The sequence below is a fragment of the Saimiri boliviensis genome, chromosome 2, assembly GCF_048565385.1.
Source record: "Saimiri boliviensis isolate mSaiBol1 chromosome 2, mSaiBol1.pri, whole genome shotgun sequence".
NCBI classification, from domain to species: domain Eukaryota; kingdom Metazoa; phylum Chordata; class Mammalia; order Primates; family Cebidae; genus Saimiri; species Saimiri boliviensis.
In genome coordinates this window covers 219,941,950-219,965,274 of record NC_133450.1, presented here as the reverse complement: position 1 = coordinate 219,965,274, position 23,325 = coordinate 219,941,950, and the positions used below count along the sequence as shown (strand labels likewise).

Below are 23,325 nucleotides of genomic sequence, written 5' to 3'. Positions count from 1 at the left end.
AGTGAAGGCTCCATGAGAGCAGAAAAATGGCTTTGCTTTTCTCTTGTCACTCTCAGTGATTGCACAGTGCCTGACACATGGTAGACCCTCAATAAATATGTGTTGAAAGAAAGCTAAGAAACTCTCCCACAAGTCTGTGAAGATCTGGGCTTCCATGTTGTCATCACCAAACTTACATAGGACGGAAACCTAAAGAACTAAGCCCTAAATCTTCTCTCATTACTGATGTGAATGGCTGAGCTTCTTTCTTCATAAGACTTATATGTGACTTGTTCAAGGTCAGGAGAAGTTCCTGCTAAAATTTCAATTTTATATAATCTTAGGTACCCTTCTAGAAAGTCTGAGTTCCAAGATGCCCAACATTATTGGGTTCCCAACAATTTTCATCACACCAGATATAAGAAAAGTCAAACTCGCTTTTTCATAAACCTACAATACATAATGGTTTGTAATTTAGTAACATCTGTTGTTCAGAAGTGAGAGAAAACAACACTCTCCTTTTAAAATGCTGTGGTCAGAATTTCAAGAGATCCTCTGATAACAAGAATGGAGCTCTGCTCATTTCATTTTCCCCAACCATTCCAACCACCAGAGCACATGTCATTTTTAATATGGGAAAATGAGAAACAATCTAATTTTACAAAATTACACAGATAATCATTTATTACTATGTTGGCACCCATTAAAATAGACTCCTAAGACTATATAAGACATTTAGAAAATACAGTATAAATGGAAAAAGAAGAATGCAAAATTAAATATATAATTTCATTTTAACAATGTAAAAATAAGGTTTGTAGTTATAAGGACTGGAAGGAACCAAAAGGAGATGAAAAGAGTTGCTGCAAGGTGAGATTATACACAGAATTTTTAAAAACCTTAAAAATTTATTTTATAATATTCTAAAAAGTCCACTATAAATACCCTTACACACAGTCATGTCCCTAGAGGAAAAATGTGAACAAATGGTGAAGAACATTTGATCAACTGGCTACCTCATCAGGCTGAGGTTAACTGATGATCTAGCTGAGGTCCTCTAAGGCAAAGCTTCTTAAAATGTGATCCTAGGACCAGCAATATCAATATCAATCTGGAAAATTGTTAGAATTGGAAATTGTAGGTTAACCTTGGATCCACTGAATTTGAAACTCTGGGGCTAGGGCCCAGCAATCTATGTCTTAATCAGCCTTTCAGAGAGTTCTGATGTCTGCTCAAGTTTGAGAACCACTGCTCTTAAGTACTTTTCCATTCTGATATTATGTGATTTTCCCACAACTTTAAAGAGTCCATCTTTCACACCCATGTTATCTCCCCCAGGTAATATTCTCACTGTTTGTAAGAGTTCCATATTACATACTAGGCCAAGTCCAAAGTGTTCACCTGACAGTCAAGGTTCTACTTTTGCTACTGAATTTTGTCTTTATGACTACAGCTAGTTAATATAAGCTGTGCTTATGTGCTAAGTACTTTACGTACATGATCTCATTTAATCCTTATACCAATCTTCTAAGATAGATAATAGAAATATTCCCACTTTATAGATAAGAAAACTGAGGCCAAAGGAAATCCAATATCATATAATTAGTTAATGATTAAACAATAATGACTTCAGAGCACATGTTCTCAAGCATTACTGAGGTTCAGAGAAGTAATCTGACTGGTCACAAAGATAAGTAATAGACCTGGTATGGGAACCCAGGCCTACCTGATTCCAAAGCTTACTTGCTTTGTAATCACAAAGCTCTCATCAAGGCAGGACCATTTGCTCACTGTCTTGGAACACAGCATTGCCAGGAATCATGCTGTTGGTTTGTACCTACTGTCTATCCTCTTTGCCACCAACCCACATCTCACAGCCCTCCGCAAGGCCTTCCAAGCTGTGTCTCTGAGATCCCTGGCCAGAGTAAGTGCTCTCTCTCTTCTCTGAACCCACATGATGCTCTACACGCATCTCTTTCACAGTACCAATTCCTGCTATGACTTACAGCTATGCACCTACTCCTTCAGGGGAGGTGGTGGTCTAAGTGGCATGGTGTCACTAGTGACAGAACAGGTGTTGATTAAATCAACTGAGGTATCTTTTATGTGGCTAAATTCATTCTTCAGATATTTTACCTGTCTTATCTGCCCAGCCAGAGGACAGTAAGCTCCTTAAGAACAAGGACCAAATCTTTTGCTCATTTTATATTTTCAGGAATACCCAGCTCCAGGCCAGGTACACAGTCAAGTCCATAATATATGCTTGAATTCAAGTAGAATGCCACTGGTACACAACTCTGGTATAAATTTTTCTGGTACTTAAACTCTGCAAGGATGCAGCTTATATTAATAGGAGAAAACTGGGTACTACACAAATAGATATAAGCAACTCATTTTTAATAAATAGAAATAGTACACAGTGTCATTAAGTGTTAAGTAATAATCAATAAAATTTTATGAGCACATTTTTTTCTGAAAATTTTTTCAGATTTCCATGTAATTGGAAAAAAATAATATTCTATCTTTAAAAAATATTGAGACTATTATATGCTTTCATTATGGCTCTTTTAAAATGAGAACATATAATTTTTAAAAATCATACCACAAACCCCAATGTCTCTCATTAAGGAAAATGTAGATATTTTAATTCCAAATGTTGATCATCTATAACAGTCATTTATCTAGTCAAACCAATATGCTTTTAACAGGAACAGCTCTCATAAATATTCTAACTCCTACCACATACCCAGAAAGCAAAGATACAGAAAATCAGAATATGTATTTCAATAATATTTAAACCTTGAAAACTAGATTTATAAACTTTTAGGAAAAAGATCATATATAAGCCAAATTCCACCTTTCTTAATTCATAAATTATTTTATTTAATTATATACACAGAGAAAAACACCAAGCCACAACATATTTTTAACAAACTGGCAGACAAGATTAAAAGTATGTAACAATGAAAACAAATAGATAAAGATGATCAAATTATCATAGTCTTTGTATACTTATTTATTCCAATTCAATTTTTACACTGTACCCACATGGTCTAACAGTAAATATACAAAAGATCTGATGAGCTTGGCGATCGTCTCTAATTCTAAATCAATGTACTACCACTGAACAGACAGCATAAACTTACCAGCTCCACAGATCCATAATGTTTCCTACTGAAATCCCCACGTCTACAGCCTAGGTCTTCCGAGACAGAGCTGGAACAAAAATGCTTCATCAGTATTATACATAGCGATCTGGCCACAAACCTTCTGCAAAAATCGACTACCATTTGCAAAAAGGGCTGCTATGGAATAGACTTGCAGTGCCCCGGCTCCTCACTGCAGGGGAGCCTCCTTGCAACAGACACAGTCCCCAGCAGCCATTGCAGAGCTTGGCTTTCATGGAGCCTTCAATAAAAAGCAAATGCCAGAGTCATCTCTGGAAGTATAGGTAATGATTGAATTAAATATTTAGTCATTTGGAATCGACTGAAATTTCCAAGGCTACTGGTGGTTCATAATTTCATTTCTGTATAACCAGAGAGGAGAGAAGCCCTGCAGTAAACTTGAAGCAAGGGACAAAGCTGCTGAACCGGATCTTGCAATTATCTTTCGTTTAAGAGAGTCTCTTTGTCCCAAATATGGAACATAAAAATAACCAGCATTATTTAATGCTATATTTTAAGTAAGAGAAAGAAACTTCACAATCCTGGTAAGCTCCACCTCCTGCTCCCCTTTAATTTAGGATTTTTATGTGGCAATATGAAAAAAGAGCAGAACTAACAGAAAATCTAATGTCCAAGTATATTCAGCTTTTTACATTGCAGCAGCTACCCACCCCCCAAAAAGGCTCAAATCAGGATTCCAAAAATCACGTGTTGTTGAGAAGCAATTAAAACAAGGGCAAAATTGTTACTACGTTTTCATCCTTAATGCATAGCTGCACACTCAAAAGGCACATATCTTATTAGTTAGTGTATTTAACACCCCAGCAATACTCATGAAACCACATGAGATCCACAAAATATAAACATTTTAATAAGTTTGGTTCTAATATGTCATGCAAATAACTCTACTATAACATAGAAAATAAAATTATATAGGAATAACATGTTTACTATATTCAAAATACTTGGGATCTAACATGCAAAGAAAGGTGCATTTAGTACCTTTTCATCCTTCCTTAAAAGGTAGCTCACATTTTCTAAATTACAGCCCTCTTGGCACATGCAGAGAGAGACTGACTCTGATGTTTAGCAACCAGAGAACTGACTCTCTGCCAGGACACTGTTTGACAGGCTCCAAGAAAGACAGCATGAGAGAAATGAGATTAGAGAGTTTAATGGTATTCTGCTTCCACCACTACACAGAGATGGCTGAATTAATCTTATATGAGAAATTTAACCTTTTGTAGTCCTCCCTCCCTTAGCTGCAAATGGGCAACAAATCAATGCATGCAGTTTGAAAGAGTGTTCCAGACATTACACAGGCTACATTCTTGATTCTAGTGATACGATTTTCTACCCAAAAGTCTCCAAAAAAGAATTAAAACCTTCCCTCCATGCTGGATTTCGGTCTGTATTAAATATGTCTTCTATGCCCATTTTCTTAGCCCGTTTGAAAACCTTCCTGGAGGCTACTGCCATTGCCCTACATATCAGTTACCAAGCCCGCATCACTGGCTGCTCCAGTGAGAGAAGTGCCGGTGGACTTGGACAGAGATTGGGCACAGAGCGGATGCCCAATGGCTGTTGACTGAATGCTCCATCTGCCTAGAGCTCAACCCACCACTTCAATTTCAGCCAGGCCCACTAGGAAATCAACAGCAATAGCTTCTAACATGAATAGACAGTAACGCGAAAAAAGCGAGGATGTAGAGCACTGGGTTCCCCCTGTGCTACCATCAGCACTGCTGAGGAGGTTCTGAGACATGGTGCCAATTCCCTAACTTTACCAGCAGCCAGGCACAAACACATAAAAAGATAACAACCCTACATGCCAGAGCTACCACCTCCCTTAGATGTCTCACAGAAGGAAAACAGCATTCTATGAAAACAACCAGGAAGCTATAAAGAGAATGTCCACTATGTGTTGCCCTCCCTTCCCTCACATTACATTTCATTCAATACACTGCAGAGAGGATGCTTTCTAATAGAGGGAACCAGGATGAACTACATGGGCTGCATTTCTTGGGTTATAGGAGGCACTCAAAACCAGCCAGGTTAAAAGCCCTACCCACTTCCCTCTTTCCTTCCCAGGCTCTCTGGCCCCTCGGCCTCAGTACAAAGGTTATGAGTAGAGTGGCTCACCCAGAGCTCCAAGGGGGGCTTTGTTCTTCTCCCAAGGCCCCAGTGTCTGGCCTGCTGCCTAGCACATGGTGGACATGCAGTAGATGCTTATTGCATTAATGAATGTATTTGTATATCTTTTGAATCATAATAGCTACTGCCTGACAGCACCGCTTCTAACTACCAGGGCAGGCTGCACACTGCCACCCCCACTAATGAGCCATTATTATTCCCTACTGGTTATTATTCCCTCAGTCCAGAGTCCTGGCTTATAAGGCAGCTACTGTTATGTGCACACCAAAACCTCTTCTCCTTTTGTCTTGGGCTTGGACTACATTTCCCAGCCCCTCCTGCAGGATGTGTGGCCATGTGACTGAACTCTGGCCTAGACAATATGGGCTGAAGTGATGGATATGCATCACTCCCAGCACATCCTCTGAAATGTGCCTGATCACCTGGCCTGTGGCCACCTGGACAAAGAGACTGTAGAGACCTGCAGGAAGGCAGAGCTTCAAGATGGAAAAACCTGGGTCTCTGAATGACCACATGGAAGGCCACACTACGAAGAATATCTGTATGAAAGGCTATACCACAAAGAACATCTGTACTAAAATATGATGTGAGCAAAAAGTAAACATTTAGCTGTGTTGATCAGGTAGAATTTGAATTTACCTGTTAAAGCTGCCATTTTACCTGAACTAATACAGAAGTAGGTATCTTGCAGTGGGGTGCCACTGTAGTGACAACCTAAAGTAGTAGGCAGGCAGCAGCCAGTGAGGAAATTGATTTCAGAGGCTGGAAAGATAGAGATCTATATTATACAGGAGCAAAATATTTGGTAAAACTTACACCTGCAGTCATTGAGAAGGTGGACCATGCACTCAGTGAGCCTGCAGCTCTAGTGAAAGTGGCTAGAAACAGAGTGAAACTGAGCACTGGTTCCTCTTGGCTGAACTTAGCAAGGTTCTTTACAAGGAAAAGACGAGCCCAGGAAAGAACTGGAGGGGTTTCAAGCAAAGAGAGATGAAAACAGAACAAATCTAGAGACCAAGGACCTCATGGGCTTGAGAAATCACTATTTCTGGATCCCAAACGATAAGAGCTCTGGCCAAAGAAATATGGGTAGAAATGAGGGGCACCTCTACCAGACCCAGCCCATAGAAACTTCCCACAAATAATCCTTGATCTCTTTCCTCATCTGCCAGCTGTATGGAGAGGACTCTGGGGCCCAAGAGGGATAAAGCCACATGAAGGGGCCTGGGTCTTAAATGACCACGGAGATATTTCAACCAGAAGTAGCCTCACTGGGCTCTGGTATGAGTGAGAAATAACTTTTATTGTCTTAAGTGACTAAGATTCAGGGTTTATTTGTTACATTAGGCAATTGTTTCTTAGTTGATATAGCTCTCCATAGGTAATAGAAAGTAGTGTAAGAGTAAGTTCAACAAACAGGGATTGTCAGAAGGCTGGTGGGCCAGGATGACTCTAGATCAGGGGTTGGCAAACTATAGCCCAATTCAGCCTACTGCCTCTTTTTGAAAATAAAGTTTTATTGGAACACAGCCATGCCCTTTGGTTATGAACTGTCTATGGCTGCTTTTGCATTACAACAGCAGAGTTGAATTGCTCCAACAGAGACCCATATGGCCCACAAAGCCCAAACGAACTGGCTCCTTAAAGAAACAGTTTACCAACCCCTGTAGTATAGTCTCCTAAATCCCTACTGTTAGATTTAGGCCTATCCAGAAACTGATTAGTATGTCAGTGAAAAAAATTCTGAGACTACGTCAGAGGATATGTTCCTGAGACTTTACAGTCTGAGCTTTGCAAAAATGCAGATTTCCTGGCCCTATTCCAAGAGGTTGTAAGTCAGTTAATCTGTGCTTTTAACAAGCAGCCAGGGGAATTATGAGGCAGGTGGTCCACAAACAATGCTTTGAAACATACTGCTTTTCCAGATGACTCAGGAATCCTGGGAAACCTGTTAACCATTCTGTAGCACTCTTTATAAGGAAGGACAGGGCCTTGATCCAGCTTTCTATCCATGGGAGGAGATGCAATGTAGTCCCTCAGAACATGCACTTCAGTCACAGATATGGCTTCTCAACCTCTCCAGGCATTAGTTCCCTCATCTGTACAATGTAATGAAAAATATTATCTACTGGCTGGGCGCAGTGGCTCACACCTGTAATCCCAGCACTTTGGGAGGCCGAGGCAGGCGAATCACATGGTCAAGAGATTGAGACCATCCTGGCCAACATAGTGAAACCCCCTCTCTACTAAAATACAAAAATTAGCTAGGGTGGTGGTGCGTGCCTGTAGTCCAGCTACTCTGGAGGCTAAGGCAGGAGAATTGCTTGAAACTGGAAGGCGGAGGTTGCAGTGGGCCAAGATCGCACCACTGCACTCTAGCCTGGCGCTTAGTGACAGAGCAAGACTCTGTCTCAAAAAAAGAAAACATTATCTACTTAGCAGGGTTATAAAGAATAAACAAGAAAAAGAAGACAAAGTTCTAAGCACAACGTCTGCTGCCCAGGCTAGAGTGCAGTGGTGTAATCACAGCTCACTGCAGGCTTGGACTCCTGGGTTCAAGTGATCCTTCTACCTTAGCCTCTTGAGTAGATGGGATCACAGGCATGAGTCACCATGCCTGGTTAATTTTTTAAATTTTTCTTTTATAGAGTGTGGGTCTCACAATGTTTCCAGGGCTGGTCTTGAACTCTGGCCTCAAGTGATCCTCCCACCTCAGTTTCACAAAGTGCTGAGATTACAGTTATGAGTCACCACATCCAGCCAGCGTTTATTATTAACATGAATTCCTCTCAAGTTTTTAGGAAGGAACCTGGAAAGGTGGCATAGATGATTACTAGATTTTAAAATAATTTTAAATAAAATGATTTGCCTCTTATCCCCAAGTAGCAGTAAAGGAGACCCAGGGCCAAGCAGCAGGCTTCCCAGGGCAGGGATGAGGGTGGCATCATGCTTCAGCACTACATCTTCTCCCTAAAAGCACTGGCCTAGCAGTTTGACCTCACCTAGAAAATACCCAGGACCCACTGTTGCCATGACAGGGGGAAAAGACTTTGAAACCTGGCTAGAGGAAGTCACCTGAACAAGGCAAGTACCAAAAGGAACCTCAAGTTTCCCATAGGCAACATGGTCCAGGCTCTAAATATAAACCCTTCTGCTTTGGCAAATTAATGTGTGAGGATGCTGGATCACACTTGGCTGGCATAAACAGAGCTGAGGACTTCCATGTTAAATCTCTAAATACGGCCAGGGATGAGAGCAAAGATTTCTAACTCCATGTAGAAGTTAGACAGATTTCCATGATGTAAGTCACATTCCCAGAAAGCAGGACAACCTCCTCCAAAGAGTCAAGAGTTGTTGAAACTGATAAGGAAAGAAAAGGGAGTCAGGCAGCCCCCAAGGGGAAGCCAAACTCAGGGATCTAGCTTGTCACTCAGCTGACACTGAGATTAGTGCTGACCTCACAACAGATCCCACAAGGCTAGGCCTCAGCAGTGTCCAGGCCTGGTGGAAGAGTTAAGGCCAACAGCAACAAGGGAGACTCTTCCTAGATCAGTAGATAATTTGTGAGAAGTAACAGGCAGTTGTTTAGAAGCCTATCAACAGTAAGGAGCTCTAGGACAAGGCCTCAGCCCCTGCCCCACGATAGACAGTAAGACACAGATGGAAGGGATTCTCCTTATTGAGGGACAGAGAAGCTAAATAATGTGCCAGACTGTAGGTTTAGGCTTACAGGGAGCCCAGGGCCTCCTAACAACAGGTGCTAGAATAGCTTCTTGCACAGAAGGGACCAGCTGTCTCACCTCCTGAAGATAAGTCAAGTGCCACAAAAAGCAGGGATGTGATGATATTAATTTCTTTTTTTTTTTTTTGAGACGGAGTTTCATGCATTTCCCAGGCTGGAGTGCAATGGCGCAATCTCGGCTCACCACAACCTCCGCCTCCTGGATTCAGGCAATTCTCCTGCCTCAGCCTCCTGAGTAGCTGGGATTACAGGCATGTGCCACCATGCCCAACTAATTTTTTGTATTTTTAGTAGAGACGGGGTTTCACCATGTTGACCAAGATGGTCTTGATCTCTTGACCTCGGATCCACCCACCTCGGCCTCCCAAAGTGCTGGGATTACAGGCTTGAGCCACCGCGCCTGGCCTTTTTTGTTTGTTTGTTTTGTTTTTTTGAGACAGAGTCTTACTCTGTTGCCCAGGCTGCAGTACAGTGGCAGCATCACAGCTCAATGCAGCCTCCAACTCCTAGGTTCAAGCAATCCTCCCACCTTAGCCTCCCAAGTAGCTGGGACTACAGGCACGCACCACCACACGACTGTAGAGATGGGGTTTTCATATTTTTTGTAGAAATGGGGTTTTGCCATGCTGTCCAGGCTGGTCTCAAACTCCTGGGCTCAAACAGTCCATCTGCCTTGGCCTCCCAAAATGTTGAGATTACAGGTGTGAGCCACTGCACCTGGCCCACATTAACTTCTAATAATTAAATGGAAAAATTCTGTCCTCTTGAAGGCCTTTGAGACACAGGAAGTAGGAAGTAAGCAGAAAGATTTCCAAATCAAATGAGGCCAAGGAAATCAGGGCACTTTGATTCTTCTAACTCTCCAGACAGCTCCCTGCTCCCTTGTGTTTCTGGGGGTATGTACCATGTGTTCATTGTACCAAGATTTTAGCAAGATCCACCAACCATAAAGTGGTTAGGTCCTGGATCTGAATTTCAGCACCATCACACATGACCTCTGTGACCTCAGACGAGTTACTTATCCTCTCTGAGCCTGTTTCCTCATTGCAACAGGGGGTTAAAACAATTATCTGTCTCCATGGGAGGACTGAAAGAGATCATAAGGTGCTTAGCCCAACATATGGCACACAGTAGCCACTAAGTCAATGCTAGTTATTCTAACTGGCATGGATCTTATCTGTCTTGGCCATCACATGCCCTGATGTACCTTATAGAGTTCCTGGTTCATAACAGGCCACTTGATAAATATTTGTTGAATAAATTAATCATGAATAAATTATTATCTTTGCTCTCATTTGCTCTACTTGAACACAGGTGGGTTCCTTTCCCTTTCTCATCTCCCTGCATTCCCCCACCAACTGAGTATATATTCTCAGGCATACTTTCAAGTATATTTGAAGTTATTTTTTAATCATCTTTCAGTCATCTTTCTCATTCTACTTCTCTTTTCTTTAATTCTGGAAAGCATGCCTCCTACAGAATTGGTATGTCCACTAATTTTCTAATGCAGACATGTGCCCCTGGAAATTTATCTGGTTCACTAACATTAATGAAGTCCTGTGGCAATTCACTGCAAGATTCCTTTCAATAATGATCTCTATCAATGCCTTTACTATTATATCTCTAAAATAAAAAATAGCAACTATATTAAATGCTGGCAAGGAAGCAGAGAAGCTGGACCAATCATCCATTTCAGGTGGGACTATAAAATTTTAAGCTAAGCCTCTTTGGGTAACAGTTCGGCAGTTTCTTCCAAGTGAAATATGCAGTTACCATATGACCCAGCAATTGCACTCTTGGGCATTTATCCTTAGAAAAATGAAAATTTATGGTCAACACCCTCACAAAAATATTCAAAGCAGCTTTATTGAGAACAGCCAAAAACTGGAAACCACCTAGATGTCCTTCAAAGGACAAACAGTCAAACTGTAGTACATCCACACCACAGAATATTACTGAGCAATTAAAAGGAACAAACCACTGATGTATGCAACAACTTGAATGAATCTCCGGGAATTATGCTGAGTGGAAAATGCCAGTCCCAAAAGGTTACAAATTGTATAATTCATTCTTAAAATGACCAATTTATAGAGGGAGGGCAGAGTGGGGTGCGGTTATAAAAGGGAAATATGAGAGGGTCTTTGGGGGCTCTGTTCTGTATCTTGTCTGTGGATACAGGTAGATACAAAAACCTACACATGTAATAAAATTGCATGTAAAACAGGGCAAATCTAAGTATCAGTGGATTGTATCAATGTCAATTTCCCGCTTGCAATACAGTACTACAGTTACTATAGTTACATAAGATGCTGCCCCTGGGGGAAATGGTAAAGGGTACATGAGATGTCTTTGTGTTATTTCTTACCACTGCATATGAATCTATAATTATCTCAAAATAAAAAGTTTAATTTAAAAAACTGTATGTGAGTCAAAATTCTTTCACTCACTCAATAAACAGTTACTGAGTGCCTACAAGGTAACAGGCACAGTGCCAGGTGCTGAACCTGAGATATGTGGTCCCTGCTCTCATACAGCTTACAGTGCAGTGGGAAAGAAAGATACAAAGCACACAGGACTTCACAGGAACAAAAATATTGTGCAAGCAAAGTACAATATGTATATAGCAAATCTGGCAAACTGTAAAACAGCCTCTTTTTATCCCCTTCGTCAGTAGCATATGCAGTCTTCGGGTGTGGGTGCCCACAGCAGAAGCCCGGGAGGTCTGTCACACTCCTCTCAGCTCAAGACCCATCATCCAGAAACCTGGGAAACATTACCAACTAAGTGGTTCCTGAGAAGTACAATGTTTGCACACCTGCTCCCTCCTTTGTCAACTCTTCAGTGACAGCGACCTTGGCTTCCCTTTTCCTGCAAGGTCAAGACTTTAGGGTTTTCCAGCCCAGAGTATAATTTGGTTTGGGAAACATTACTCCACATGGGATCTATAAAAGCATGACCGAAATGTATTAAACAGAAACTTAATATAAGGAAAATAATTCCATAGACAACATATGTTGTTGCATACCTCCCTTAACCACCTGCAGATCTAAATCTTTGGGAAAATCCCTCAAAAGTCTGTCTCTCCAGGTTCATAAGGTTTCCTCACAGGGATTCATAAGATCTGCCCCCAGCTGTGCCCAGACCCTGAAGGGATGCCTACTATTTGGAACAGGTATTTCTGCACAGTCCCTAGGCAGCAAGATTCCTAGAGAACACCAAGGTCATTGTGATTTTGCTGCTCAGTGTGTTCTTTTGATACGAGCTGGTGAGAAATGCAATGTCCCAGGACCCACCCTAGACCTATAAGACAGAATCATCATTTTAATGAGATTTCCCTGGGATTGATATGCACATTGAAATCTGAGAAGCACTGATTCTAGATCTTGGTTCTCAAACCTAGCTATGTATCAGAATCAACTAGAATTTTGTTTCTAATTTGCTTTATTATGAAATATTTCAAGATGCAGAATGAAGGATAATATAATGAATATTACAGACATACTTGAAATCCCTGAGTATCTCTCCCTGACTCCCTTTTCATCTCTCCCTCCCCTGAAACAATCACTGACTAATTCGGCTTATACTTCCTGTTTACAATTTTATATTTATGCTATGTACTTACTCATTAACAATATACTGCATTGTTTAGCATGTTTTAAAAATTTACGCATATACTATACCACATATATCTTCCTGCAACTAGATCCTCTGGCTGAACAATCTGCTCTTGAGGTTTGTTCTTGATGATACCTATAGCTCTAACTCACCCACTCTAACTGCTATATGATATCCTGCTGCATCAATATCCTCCATTCTTCTATTGTTGAACATTTTGGTTGTTTCCAATGTTTAAACAATGCTGAATGAACATCCTTTTACACACCTCCTTGAATACCAGTGCAATCATATCCCTAGATTACATACCCAGGAGTGGAGCTGCAAGGTCATGGTGTATGTATTGTTATTTTTTCTATGTAGTGTCAAATTTGCTTTCCAAAGTGAGTATACCAATTTACTCTCTCATGAGAAGCATATGCATTCTGTTTGCTCCACATTCTGGCTAACACTTGGTATTGTCAGACATTAGTTTTTGCCAGTCTGAAGAATATGAAAGGTGTCTCACGGAGGTATGGCTTTAATTTGCACTCCTCTGATAGCTCAAGAGCTTGAACATCTTTTTCTTTGCTTACTGGCCTTTTGGGCTAGCTTTTCCATGGTATGCCTATTCCAAATCTTTTGCTCTCTCCTTTTTTGTATGTTGTTGGTCTTTTTCCAATTAATCGGTAGATTTTCTTTTTTTTTTTCTTTTTGAGATGGAATCTCATTCTGTTACCCAGGCTGGAGTGCAGTGGTGCAATCTCAGCTCATTGTAACCTCTGCCTCCCAGGTTCAAGTGATTCTCCTGCCTCAGCCTCCCAAGTAGCTGAGATTAGGCACATGCCACCACACCTGGTTAATTTTTGTATTTTTAGTAGAGATGGGGTTTCACTATGTTGGCTAGGCTGGTCTCAAACTCCTGACCTCAAGTGATCCACCTGCCTAGGCCTCCCCAAGTGCCGGGATTACAGGCACGAGAACTGGTAGATATTATTTGTATATTCTGAATACCAACCCTTTTTTAGTTAAAAAATTACAGATGTCTTTTTCCAGATAATTGTTTTCTTTTTAAATTTTGTTTCTGATATCTTTGATAATGCACAAGTTTTCAAATTCTAATGCAGACATTTTCAATCTTTTCCTTTATGGTCTTTGTTTTTCTGACTTAAGAAATCCTTCACCACCATGATTTTCTAAAGATGGTTTCTGTTGTTCCATGCAAAAGTTTTAAAGTTTGCTTTATAATATTTTTCATCTAAATAAGTAAATGTCCAGTTCCTACCCCAGATCTCCTCAATCAGAATCTTTAGGAATGGAATCCAAGCACCTGTATTTTCAACTAAAATATATTTCATAGGTGATTCTGTTACAGTCAGCCTGAGAGATGCTCACCAACTCATTTCCCAACCACTAGACACTAATAAAAGGCATCTTCTCTATGAAATCCCATGAAGTCATCTCATCTCTCTCTCTTTCACTGGATTGGAAGAGACTTCCAGAGACTTCCAGGTCCAGAAACTTAAGGACCTTCTGGTGTCCAATCTTTCATCTACAATTGTGTATCCTATACCAGATGTTTGAAAAATAGCCATTCAGTCTCTGCTTGCACACTCTCGGTGATAAGAAACATCCCTCAACCCAGGTCGTCCCTTCTTCCTGTTAAACAGCTTTTTTCTATATTGAGTTGAAATCCGTCACACCTTTATCTCCACCAGCTGGTCCTACACCTACACCCTTCATTTTTTCTTAACTTCCTCACCATCACTCCCACACTACCAACCACCTGTCTAGTCTGGCACCACTCCCCGCTCAGCACTCCAGCCACACTGCCTTTCTCCCATTCCCTTCCATTTGCTGAGCTGCCCTTAGCACCTAGAATGCTCTCTCCAAACTCCTCCTTCCTGACTCTCCCTGGCAAATTAGGAATTACAAAGAGGAATCTGATTAACATCCCCCTTCCCATCTATAATTAAAGCTTCACAATGGTAGGTTCCCTGTTGGTTTTTTTCAGTACTGAGCCTAAGCACCTAACATACAATTTGGTACAGATTTAACACTTAGTAGGATTTTGTTAAATGAAAATGAATGAATGAATGAATGCAAGCAAGCCAGCTAGTCCTTTTGGGCTATATAAAACAAGTTAAAATCACTTGTTTAGGAAAGCCCTTCAAATACCTCAAATATCTGAGGAGATATGTCCCCTGGGTTTTTTCCTTCTGTACAGGAGGCTGGGAATAACAGGGAAGGGTGAGGCCAGCTATATTCAGGAGGTGTCTAAAGAAGGGACAGGGCAAACACATAGACCAGTTCATAATTTTCTGTAGGGTCAAGCCCATGAGACAATCCTTGGGCTCACAATTCCACTAACAGCTGAAGTGAACTGCCTTATATAGCATGTTCATGAAATTTGTTTTTGAGCCAGACATAAAAATACTATAAATGTTGCCTCAGGTTCATCTAAAAAAATTCATTTCAGGGGTTAATACAATGCCACTAATATAAGTGAACAAAGAAAATACTGTGGGAGCAATCACAATGAATAAATTGTGACATGCCTCACTAACTGTCAGTTCACTATAACATTTTCCATGTCTAGAGACTGGTGTTTCTCAATACATAGATAATGCAACGAAGTGGGACTGACTGACACCATAACATTGAAAAAGCAATTGGCTACAACTGTCAAAATTCATCTCACTGTGTATTTTATTTGCATTTTATAGAATGTAAATTATAGCTTAACAAAAAATTCCAAAACAAAGATCACATATAGAAAATATAGAACACTGAACTTAAATCTAAATAAAAACTACATGTGTAGAGAAATTATATGTGCATATATATTGCCTGGTATCTACTTAGCCCTGTCTGACTTACCACTAACTCACTGCCTGATCTTAGGCAATAAACATCACCTTCAAGGACCTCAGTTCCTACAACTATATAATGGGGTTTGATGGTTTGATTAATGAATTAACTCAACAAATATTGATCATCATGGTACCTTCCCATTGGATTTAATGAAAAAAGACATATGAAGCACTTATTGCAGTGTCCAGCTTGAACACAATAAATATTTGAATAAACAAGCTGTGCATCCATGCTTCTCATCAACAATAGAGAAGAAAACAAGGTCTCTGTAGATGCTAGGGGCTAGCTAGAATTTGCTGCAGTCTGAAATTTTGTTGCTTTAGGAACATAACCATCAGGGAGAAAAAACTTTTCCTCTACACTCTTAGTTCTTTCCCTGAGGCCAGCAAATTTAACTGGAAAAAGACGGATCGACAGGAGAAAAAACATACAATTTTTGTTTGATTTTACATGCTAAGGGGTTCCACAGAAAATAAATAAAAATCCAAAAAGGCACTTAGACTGAGGGGCTTATATACTATTTTGACAAAGGTTGATAAATTGTGGAGGAATGACTAGACAAAGGAAAAGGAGTTTTGAGTTTCTAGGGCTGGTAACTTGTGGGAAGGTATATAAGGGGGAAACTAATGGTAGTTAAAAGTTATTTAGTAGGGTTTGTCTCATCTCCATCTTCATCTCTGGTGATAAGTGTTGTTCTCCTCTTGATCCAGGCAGGGGAGGGGACATCGTCACAAAGGGAAATTTATGCCCTGATTTTAGACAGACAGAAAAAGGGCAGAGAGTTCTTCCTGTGTCTGCTTTTTTTCAACTGCCTTCAGCGCAAAATAATCATTTTGTCAAAGTGTTGTATTTTGGGGTGGCATATTCTGATCCCTTTCATTGCCAATACCAATATGTGAGACATTCTCAGTCTCAAACATAAAAATAAATGCTTGTGGAACTGACATGAATTTTGCCTTAAGAGATCAGGAGGTGCAGAGCTACTTTTCAAATGGTCTCTGTATTGTATTTCAAATTTCTGGACCAATTTAGATCCACTCCATGCTCAGTTTTTCATCAGGCACATTCAGACCACATAGTGAAAGAAAAGCAGCTTACTCTGTGCTTTTAAGGTCAAACTATATTTTTGAAATGTTTTCTAAAATGTTTACTTCGCTAAGCTGCTCTGATTCTGATATAGTCTCCTTAAAAAATAAAACTATGAAATCAATGATGATTGAGAGTGATGAGGGAATGGAGGATGTTCTTTAAAGAAAGCAAAATAATAGATAAACAAAACTTACAGAAATACAGGAAGCAAAAGTATTTGAACTAAGAAGACTTATTACTATAGGAGATAACAAGAAAACAACCAGCCTGTTTCTAAGGCCAAAATTAGATTTATAAAAACGAGTATTGGCTAAGATGAATTTAGGGCAGGGCAGCCCAAACAATTGCTTTTTGCCTCTTAAAAACACTGATTAAAAACAGTAATACTATCTAATCCCTATTTATAGTGTGCCCTTATGTTGTGCTGTACTGTACTTTGAGATGAGGTTAGCACCAAAAATGGGTTGCTGGTCCTTGAGGAATCTGAAAGTTGAAAGAACTGAAGACTGGAATGAATAGTCAAAGGAATAGAATTATTAGTAATGGCATAACCTCCTTGAGGAAAAATGATTACTTTTAGCAGTTATTTCTGCAGGGGATGTTGAGCTCAACAGTGAGCAGGGCATCCAGAAAAGGGCATCCAGAAAAGGTGACTCTGTGTCACCTTGAATGGTGAAGATCCACATCCCTCTCCCTTCAATTCAGGCCACCTCCCTCCCTGAAAATCTCACTGTGCCTGAGTCTTCACATATTAGCTCTGTTCTAATGACTCTCCAACCAAACCTCCAACTCAAATCTTTCTCCCCAACTGCCAACTCAGACTTCAAAATACTGGACATGGTTCCATGTATAACCCAGCAACCCCCAAAACATCATATGCCCCTAATCAGACTTACTGCCACTCTTTCATTCCTGTTCTCTGTTAGCAGAGGGGCTGCCCTCTTGAGAGTGACTCAAGTTACCAAGTTCAGAGTCAACTCCTACATCTTCTCTCGTATCCCACAACTGATCAGTTACCAAGCCCTGCTACAGCTCCCACCACCACGTTGCTTTTGAAACATGTATGACTGTATTTATGTACTTGTATTTCATTAAAGAGATAGCACATTCAATTGGTTCAAAACTCAGAGTATACAAAGCTGTACAGGAAAAAGAGTCCCCATCTTCTGCCCATCTTCCTGTACAGGAAAAGTTCTCCCTATCTTCATCTTCTCCCCACAAGCAACCTTTACTGTTTCTTGTGTAACTCCCAGAGGTACCATATGTACTTAAAAGAAAAAGAAGTACATCTTCCCCTTTTCCCTTTTTTTACACAAATGGTAGCATACTACACACAATCCTACTCCTGTTCTTTTCATTTAATGTATCTCAGGGATCCTTCCAAATCAGTAACAAAAAAGCTCTTGTATTCTTTCTTTTTTTTTTCAGATGGAATTTCATTCTTGTTGCCCAGGCTAGAGCCCAATGGTGCAATGTCGGCTTGCTGCCACCTCTGCCTCCTGGATTCAAGCAATTCTTCTGACTCAGCCTCCCGAGTAGCTGGGATTACAGGTATGTGCCACCACATCTGGCTAATTTTTCATATTTTTAGTAGAGACAAGGTTTCACCATGTTTGCCAGGCTGGTCATGAACTGCTGACCTCAGGTAATCCACCTGCCTCAGCCTCCCAAAGTACTGGTGTTACAGGTGTGAGCCACCACACCTGGCCTCTTGTATTCTTTCTTATATCCAGTAGACGTACCATATTTTACTTAACCAAGCCCCTAGTTAAATTGTTTTCAATCTTTTCTATTACTAAAGTTAAACGGTTTTCAATCTTCTCTATTACAAATGATGCTGCAATGCATAATCTTTTTTTTTCTTTTCTTTTTTTTTTTTTTAAGACAAGTTCTCTCTCTATTACCCAGGCTGAAGTGCAGTGGCATGATCACGGCATCACGGCTCACTGCAGCCTCAAATTCCTGGGCTCAGGTGATCTTCCCACTTCAGCCTTCCAGGCAGCGGAGACCACAGGCACACACCACCATGCATTTTTTTCTACCAAAAATGCAGAAAAATTAGCTGGGGTTTCATTATGTTGCTCAGGCTGGTCTTGAACTCCTGGGCTCAAGTGATCTACCTAACTCAGCCTCCCAAAGTGCTGTGATTACAGGTGTGAGCCACTGCACCTGGTCTATAATCTTGTATATGCTATTTTGCACATGAGAATATTTGTAAAATTCCACCCTGTCATAATTTATTGCCCCTTCTCCCCTTTCCAGTTTTACTTTCTTTACTTTAGCTCAGACCTTCACTGCTACAGATGCCTTCTAACTGGCATCTCTACTCTAGTACTTTTAACTTACATATAATAAATAGTAAGCATTTTCTATATGCCAGGTACTCTATTAAGACAGGGAAGAAAAAGGGAATAAAAAAGAAAACCCAGCCCCAGGCCACAAATCCTTGTGTATCTCACAGATGTTGGAGCTTTGGGAACTTATTAATAAATCAACCCTTTCTTGTCTTTTTAGAATTAGTTTGGAATTAGTGACAGGAGTCAGGCAAATGAAAAAAAATACTGGCTGGGTGTGGTGGCTCATTCCTGCAATCTGAGCACTTTAGGAGGCTGAGACAGGCAGATTGCTTTGAGTTCAGGAGTTCAAGACCAGCCTGGGCAACACGGCAAAACCATGTCTCTACCAAAAATACAAAAAAATTAACTGGGCATGGTGGTGAGTGCCTGTGGTCCTAGCTACTCAGGAGGCTGAGGTAGGAGGATCACTTGAGCCCAGGAAGTGGAGGTGACAATGAACCAAGATCACACCACTGCACTGTAGCCTGGACAATGAAGTGAGACCCTGTCTCAAAAAAGAGAGAGGAAAGAAAGGGGGGGGGGGGAGGAAGGAAGGAAGGAAGGAAGGAAAGGAGGAAGGGAGGGAGGGAAAGGAAACAAAGAAAGAAAGAGAGAGGGAGGGAGGGAGGGAGGAAAGGAAAGAAAGATATTGAGAGAGAGAGAGAGAGAGAGAGAGAGAGAGAGAGAGAGAGAGAGAATTTCCTTGCTGTCAGTGTTTCATTGGCAAACAAAGCTGAGTCCAAAAGCCAAATGGGCTTCCTACAATTTCCCACAAGTTTAGACCTTGGGGCAACCCTTTTACGATTGGAGAGTTTGATCTGCAGAGAGGCAGAAACCTGCCAGGATGGCTGCAAGGGAAATAGTTTCAGGACTGTCAAGCTCCAACAGGGGGATGGAAACAGATGGGTACCCACGCCTACCTCTAGACGACTCGGGTGTGTTTTCCCACATAGAAACAGGAGGCGAGATAACACATAAGCTCTGTGGGCAACCAGATCCCAAAAGGGAGAGAAGAAAGGGGGTAGGGGACGAGTCAGCCGTCCATCCAACCTCTCTCCTCCATTGAAGTAAAGCAGAAATTTCTTATGGAAACACAAGGGCAGGGGAATAGAATTTCTCCTAACAGTAAACTAAAAGCTTACTTTCTGGCACTTGTTTTAAGATACAGTAGCCCTTCACTTAGGAGCAAATTAGGTCTTTCAAAGCTTTTGAAAGCTATTTAAAAAAAGGTCTAAGAACAGACTTTACATGTTTTCACTTATTTGTGGAACTAAATATTAAAACAATTGAACTCATGGAGATGGAGAGGAGGAGGGCTACCAGAGGCTGGGAAGGGTAGTAGGGAACAGTGGGGAGTGGGAAGGGTTAATTAATGAGCACAAAAAAAAAAAAAAAACCCAGAAAAAATGAGTAAAACCTAGTATTTGCTAGCACAACAAAGTGAGTATAGTAAAAAATAATTTAATTGTAGATTTAAAAATAACTAAAAGAGTATAATTGGGCTATTTGCAACATAAAGAATAAATGCTTAAGGTGATGGATACCCCAATTACCCTGATGTGATTATAACACATTGCCTAACTGTATCAAAATGTCTCACGTAACCCATAAATATATACACCTATTATGTACCCATGAAAACTAAAATAAATAAATAAATAATAAAAATTTTAAAAAGATCTAAATAACAAAATTGCCTAATATTTGTATAATGCATTGGTGACAAACTCAAATACATGGCAACTTTCCTCAAAAGATCAAAAAGTAAACTATTGGGCTGGGCACAGTGGCTCATGCCTGTAATCCCAGCACTTTGGGAGGCCAAGGCAGGTGGACACTTGAGGTCAGGAGTTCAAGACCAGCCTGGCCATCATGGTGACATCATGTTTCTACTAAAAATACAAAAAGAAGCCAGGCATGGTGGCAGGCACCTGTAATCCCAGCTACTCGGGAGGCTGAGGCAGGAGAATTGCTTGAACCAGGGAGGCGCAGGTTGCAGTGAGCTGAGATGGCACACTCCAGCCTAGGTGACAGAGCAAGACTCTGCTTCAAAAAAAAAAGAGAGGGGTGGCCGGGTGCGGTGGCTCACACCTGTAATCCCAGCACTTTGGGAGGTCGAGGCGGGTGGATCATGAGGTCAAGAGATTGAGACCATCCTGGTCAACATGGTGAAACCCCGTCTCCACTAAAAATACAAAAAATTAGCTGGGCATGGTGGTGTGTGCCTGTAATCCCAGCTACTCAGGAGGCTGAGGCAGAAGAAGTGCCCGAACCCAGGAGGCGGAGGTTGCGGTGAGCCGAGATCGTACCATTGCACTCCAGCCTGGGTAACTAGAGCAAAACTCTGTCTCAAAAAAAAAAAAAAAAAAAAAGAGAGAGAGAGGTTGGTAACTATTGCTAATTCAGCTGACTGGGGAAAATTAAGTCTGATTTGTAGGCTGTTAACAAATCTAACTTTGTGGAACCAAGGAATGTCACATAAGAACGTGTACATTTCTTAGGCCGGGTGCGGTGGCTCAAGCCTGTAATCCCAGCACTTTGGGAGGCTGAGGCGGGTGGATCATGAAGTCAAGAGATGGAGACCATCCTGGTCAACATGGTGAAACCCCGTCTCTACTAAAAATACAAAAAAAAAAAAAAATTAGCTGGGCATGGTGGCGCGTGCCTGTAATCCCAGCTACTCAGGAGGCTGAGGCAGGAGAATTGCCTGAACCCAGGAGGCGGAGGTTGTGGTGAGCCGAGATCGCGCCACTGCACTCCAGCCTGGGTAACAAAAGCGAAACTCCGCCTCAAAAAAAAAAAAAAAAAAAAAAAAGAATGTGTGCATTTCATGAACTTTTATTTTTCAGTTTAAAAAATACAAGATGTGAAGCTGTTTTTGTAATACATATCATAAATATATTACAACAGACAATGAAGCAAAATTAAAAAAACAGAAATCTAACTTCACTGCAGTATGTCCTAATTGATTATACAAAACACTGAGTAAAAAATGAATTAGCATATAATTCAGAGGGGATTAAAAACTTTTCAAATGTTCTCTCTCCTCCTGGCTGATATCCTTTTAAGACAGAATGGCCCTAATAGCCATCTTTCTAATAGCCTTCCTTGGCTTTCTGCTAATGTTGAGTTACAGTACCCCATGATATGGTCTGGCTGTGTTTCCACCCAAAACTCATCTTGAATTGTAGCTCCCATAATTCCCACATGTCATGGGAGGGACCCAGTGGGAGGTAACTGAATCATGAGGGCAGGTCTTTCCTGTACTATCTTGTGATAGTGAATAAGTCTCATGAAATCTAATAGTTTTTTGTTTTTTGTTTTTGAGACAGAGTTTCACTCTTGTTGCCCAGAGTGGAGTGCAGTAGCATGATATCGGCTCACTGCAACATCTGCCTCCATGGTTCAAGCGATTCTCCTGCCTCAGCCTCCTGACTAGCTGGGATTACAGGTGTGTGTCACCATGCCCAGCTAATTTTTTTTTGTATTTTTAGTAGAGACAGGGTTTCATCATGTTGGCCAGACTGGTCTCAAACTCCTTACCACAGGCAATCCACCCACCTCGGCCTCCCAAAGTGTGGGGATTACAGGCATGAGCCACCGTGCCAGCCGACTGATGGTTTTATAAAGGGGAGTTCCCCTACACAAACTCTCTTGCCTGCCACCATGTAAGATGTGCCTTTACTTCTCCTTTGCCTTCTGCCATGATTATGAGGCCTCCTCAGCTATGTGGAGCTGTGAGTCTATAAATTACCCAGTCTTGAGTATGTCTTTATAGCAGCATGGGAACAGACTAATACATCCCATGAAGAAATTGAATCTCATTTAAGGTCAGTACTAGCCCTGAAACAAGAGTATAAATTAGAAAAAGTGAGGAATGCATCAGAAAGTCTTGCTATCTGCCTTCTACCCTCCCATCCCAAATGACACTGTTTTTCAAAGGTGCTCCATGGCTTCTCAATCACCAAATTCAACTGTCAGCTTTTAGTTTTCATCGTCAAACTTTCTGTTGAATTTGTCACCTTAAACCAGGTTCCTGAGTCCCACCACTAGGACTTCTAATAGGTTCCCTGATCCACATTTTTGAAAAACTTCCTGAGTTTTTTTTGTGACCAGCCAAAGACCTTTTTCTTGAAACTCCTCCACTGGCTTTCACGACCCAGTTGAATCATGGTCTCCCTGACAACTCCTTTCTCTTCTAGGGCTGCTTTGCTCACCTGGGAAAGCAAGAACTATCTCCTCTTCCCTTGATAGACACTCCCCCTACAGAACCAGGAATGGATATGTGGCCCAGGCTAGGCAACTACAGTCCTTCCTCAGAGTTCTTTTAACTGATGAGATTTTTCCTTCCAGGTTGCAAAGTTGTCAGTATACACATATTACCTGAGCT

The 23,325-nt window shown here is 41.0% G+C and overlaps 1 protein-coding gene across 3 annotated transcripts in view; it reads right to left on the bottom strand.

The window, feature by feature from the left end:
* GARNL3 (GTPase activating Rap/RanGAP domain like 3) overlaps positions 1-23,325 on the bottom strand; it is a 180,989-nt gene that overhangs the window by 133,117 nt on the left and 24,547 nt on the right. For all 3 annotated transcript variants that reach the window (XM_039475090.2, XM_074395365.1, XM_074395366.1), the window contains one exon: positions 3,126-3,195. In XM_039475090.2, the coding sequence (XP_039331024.1) occupies positions 3,126-3,195 (70 nt within the window). The remainder of the gene's footprint in view (positions 1-3,125; positions 3,196-23,325) is intronic.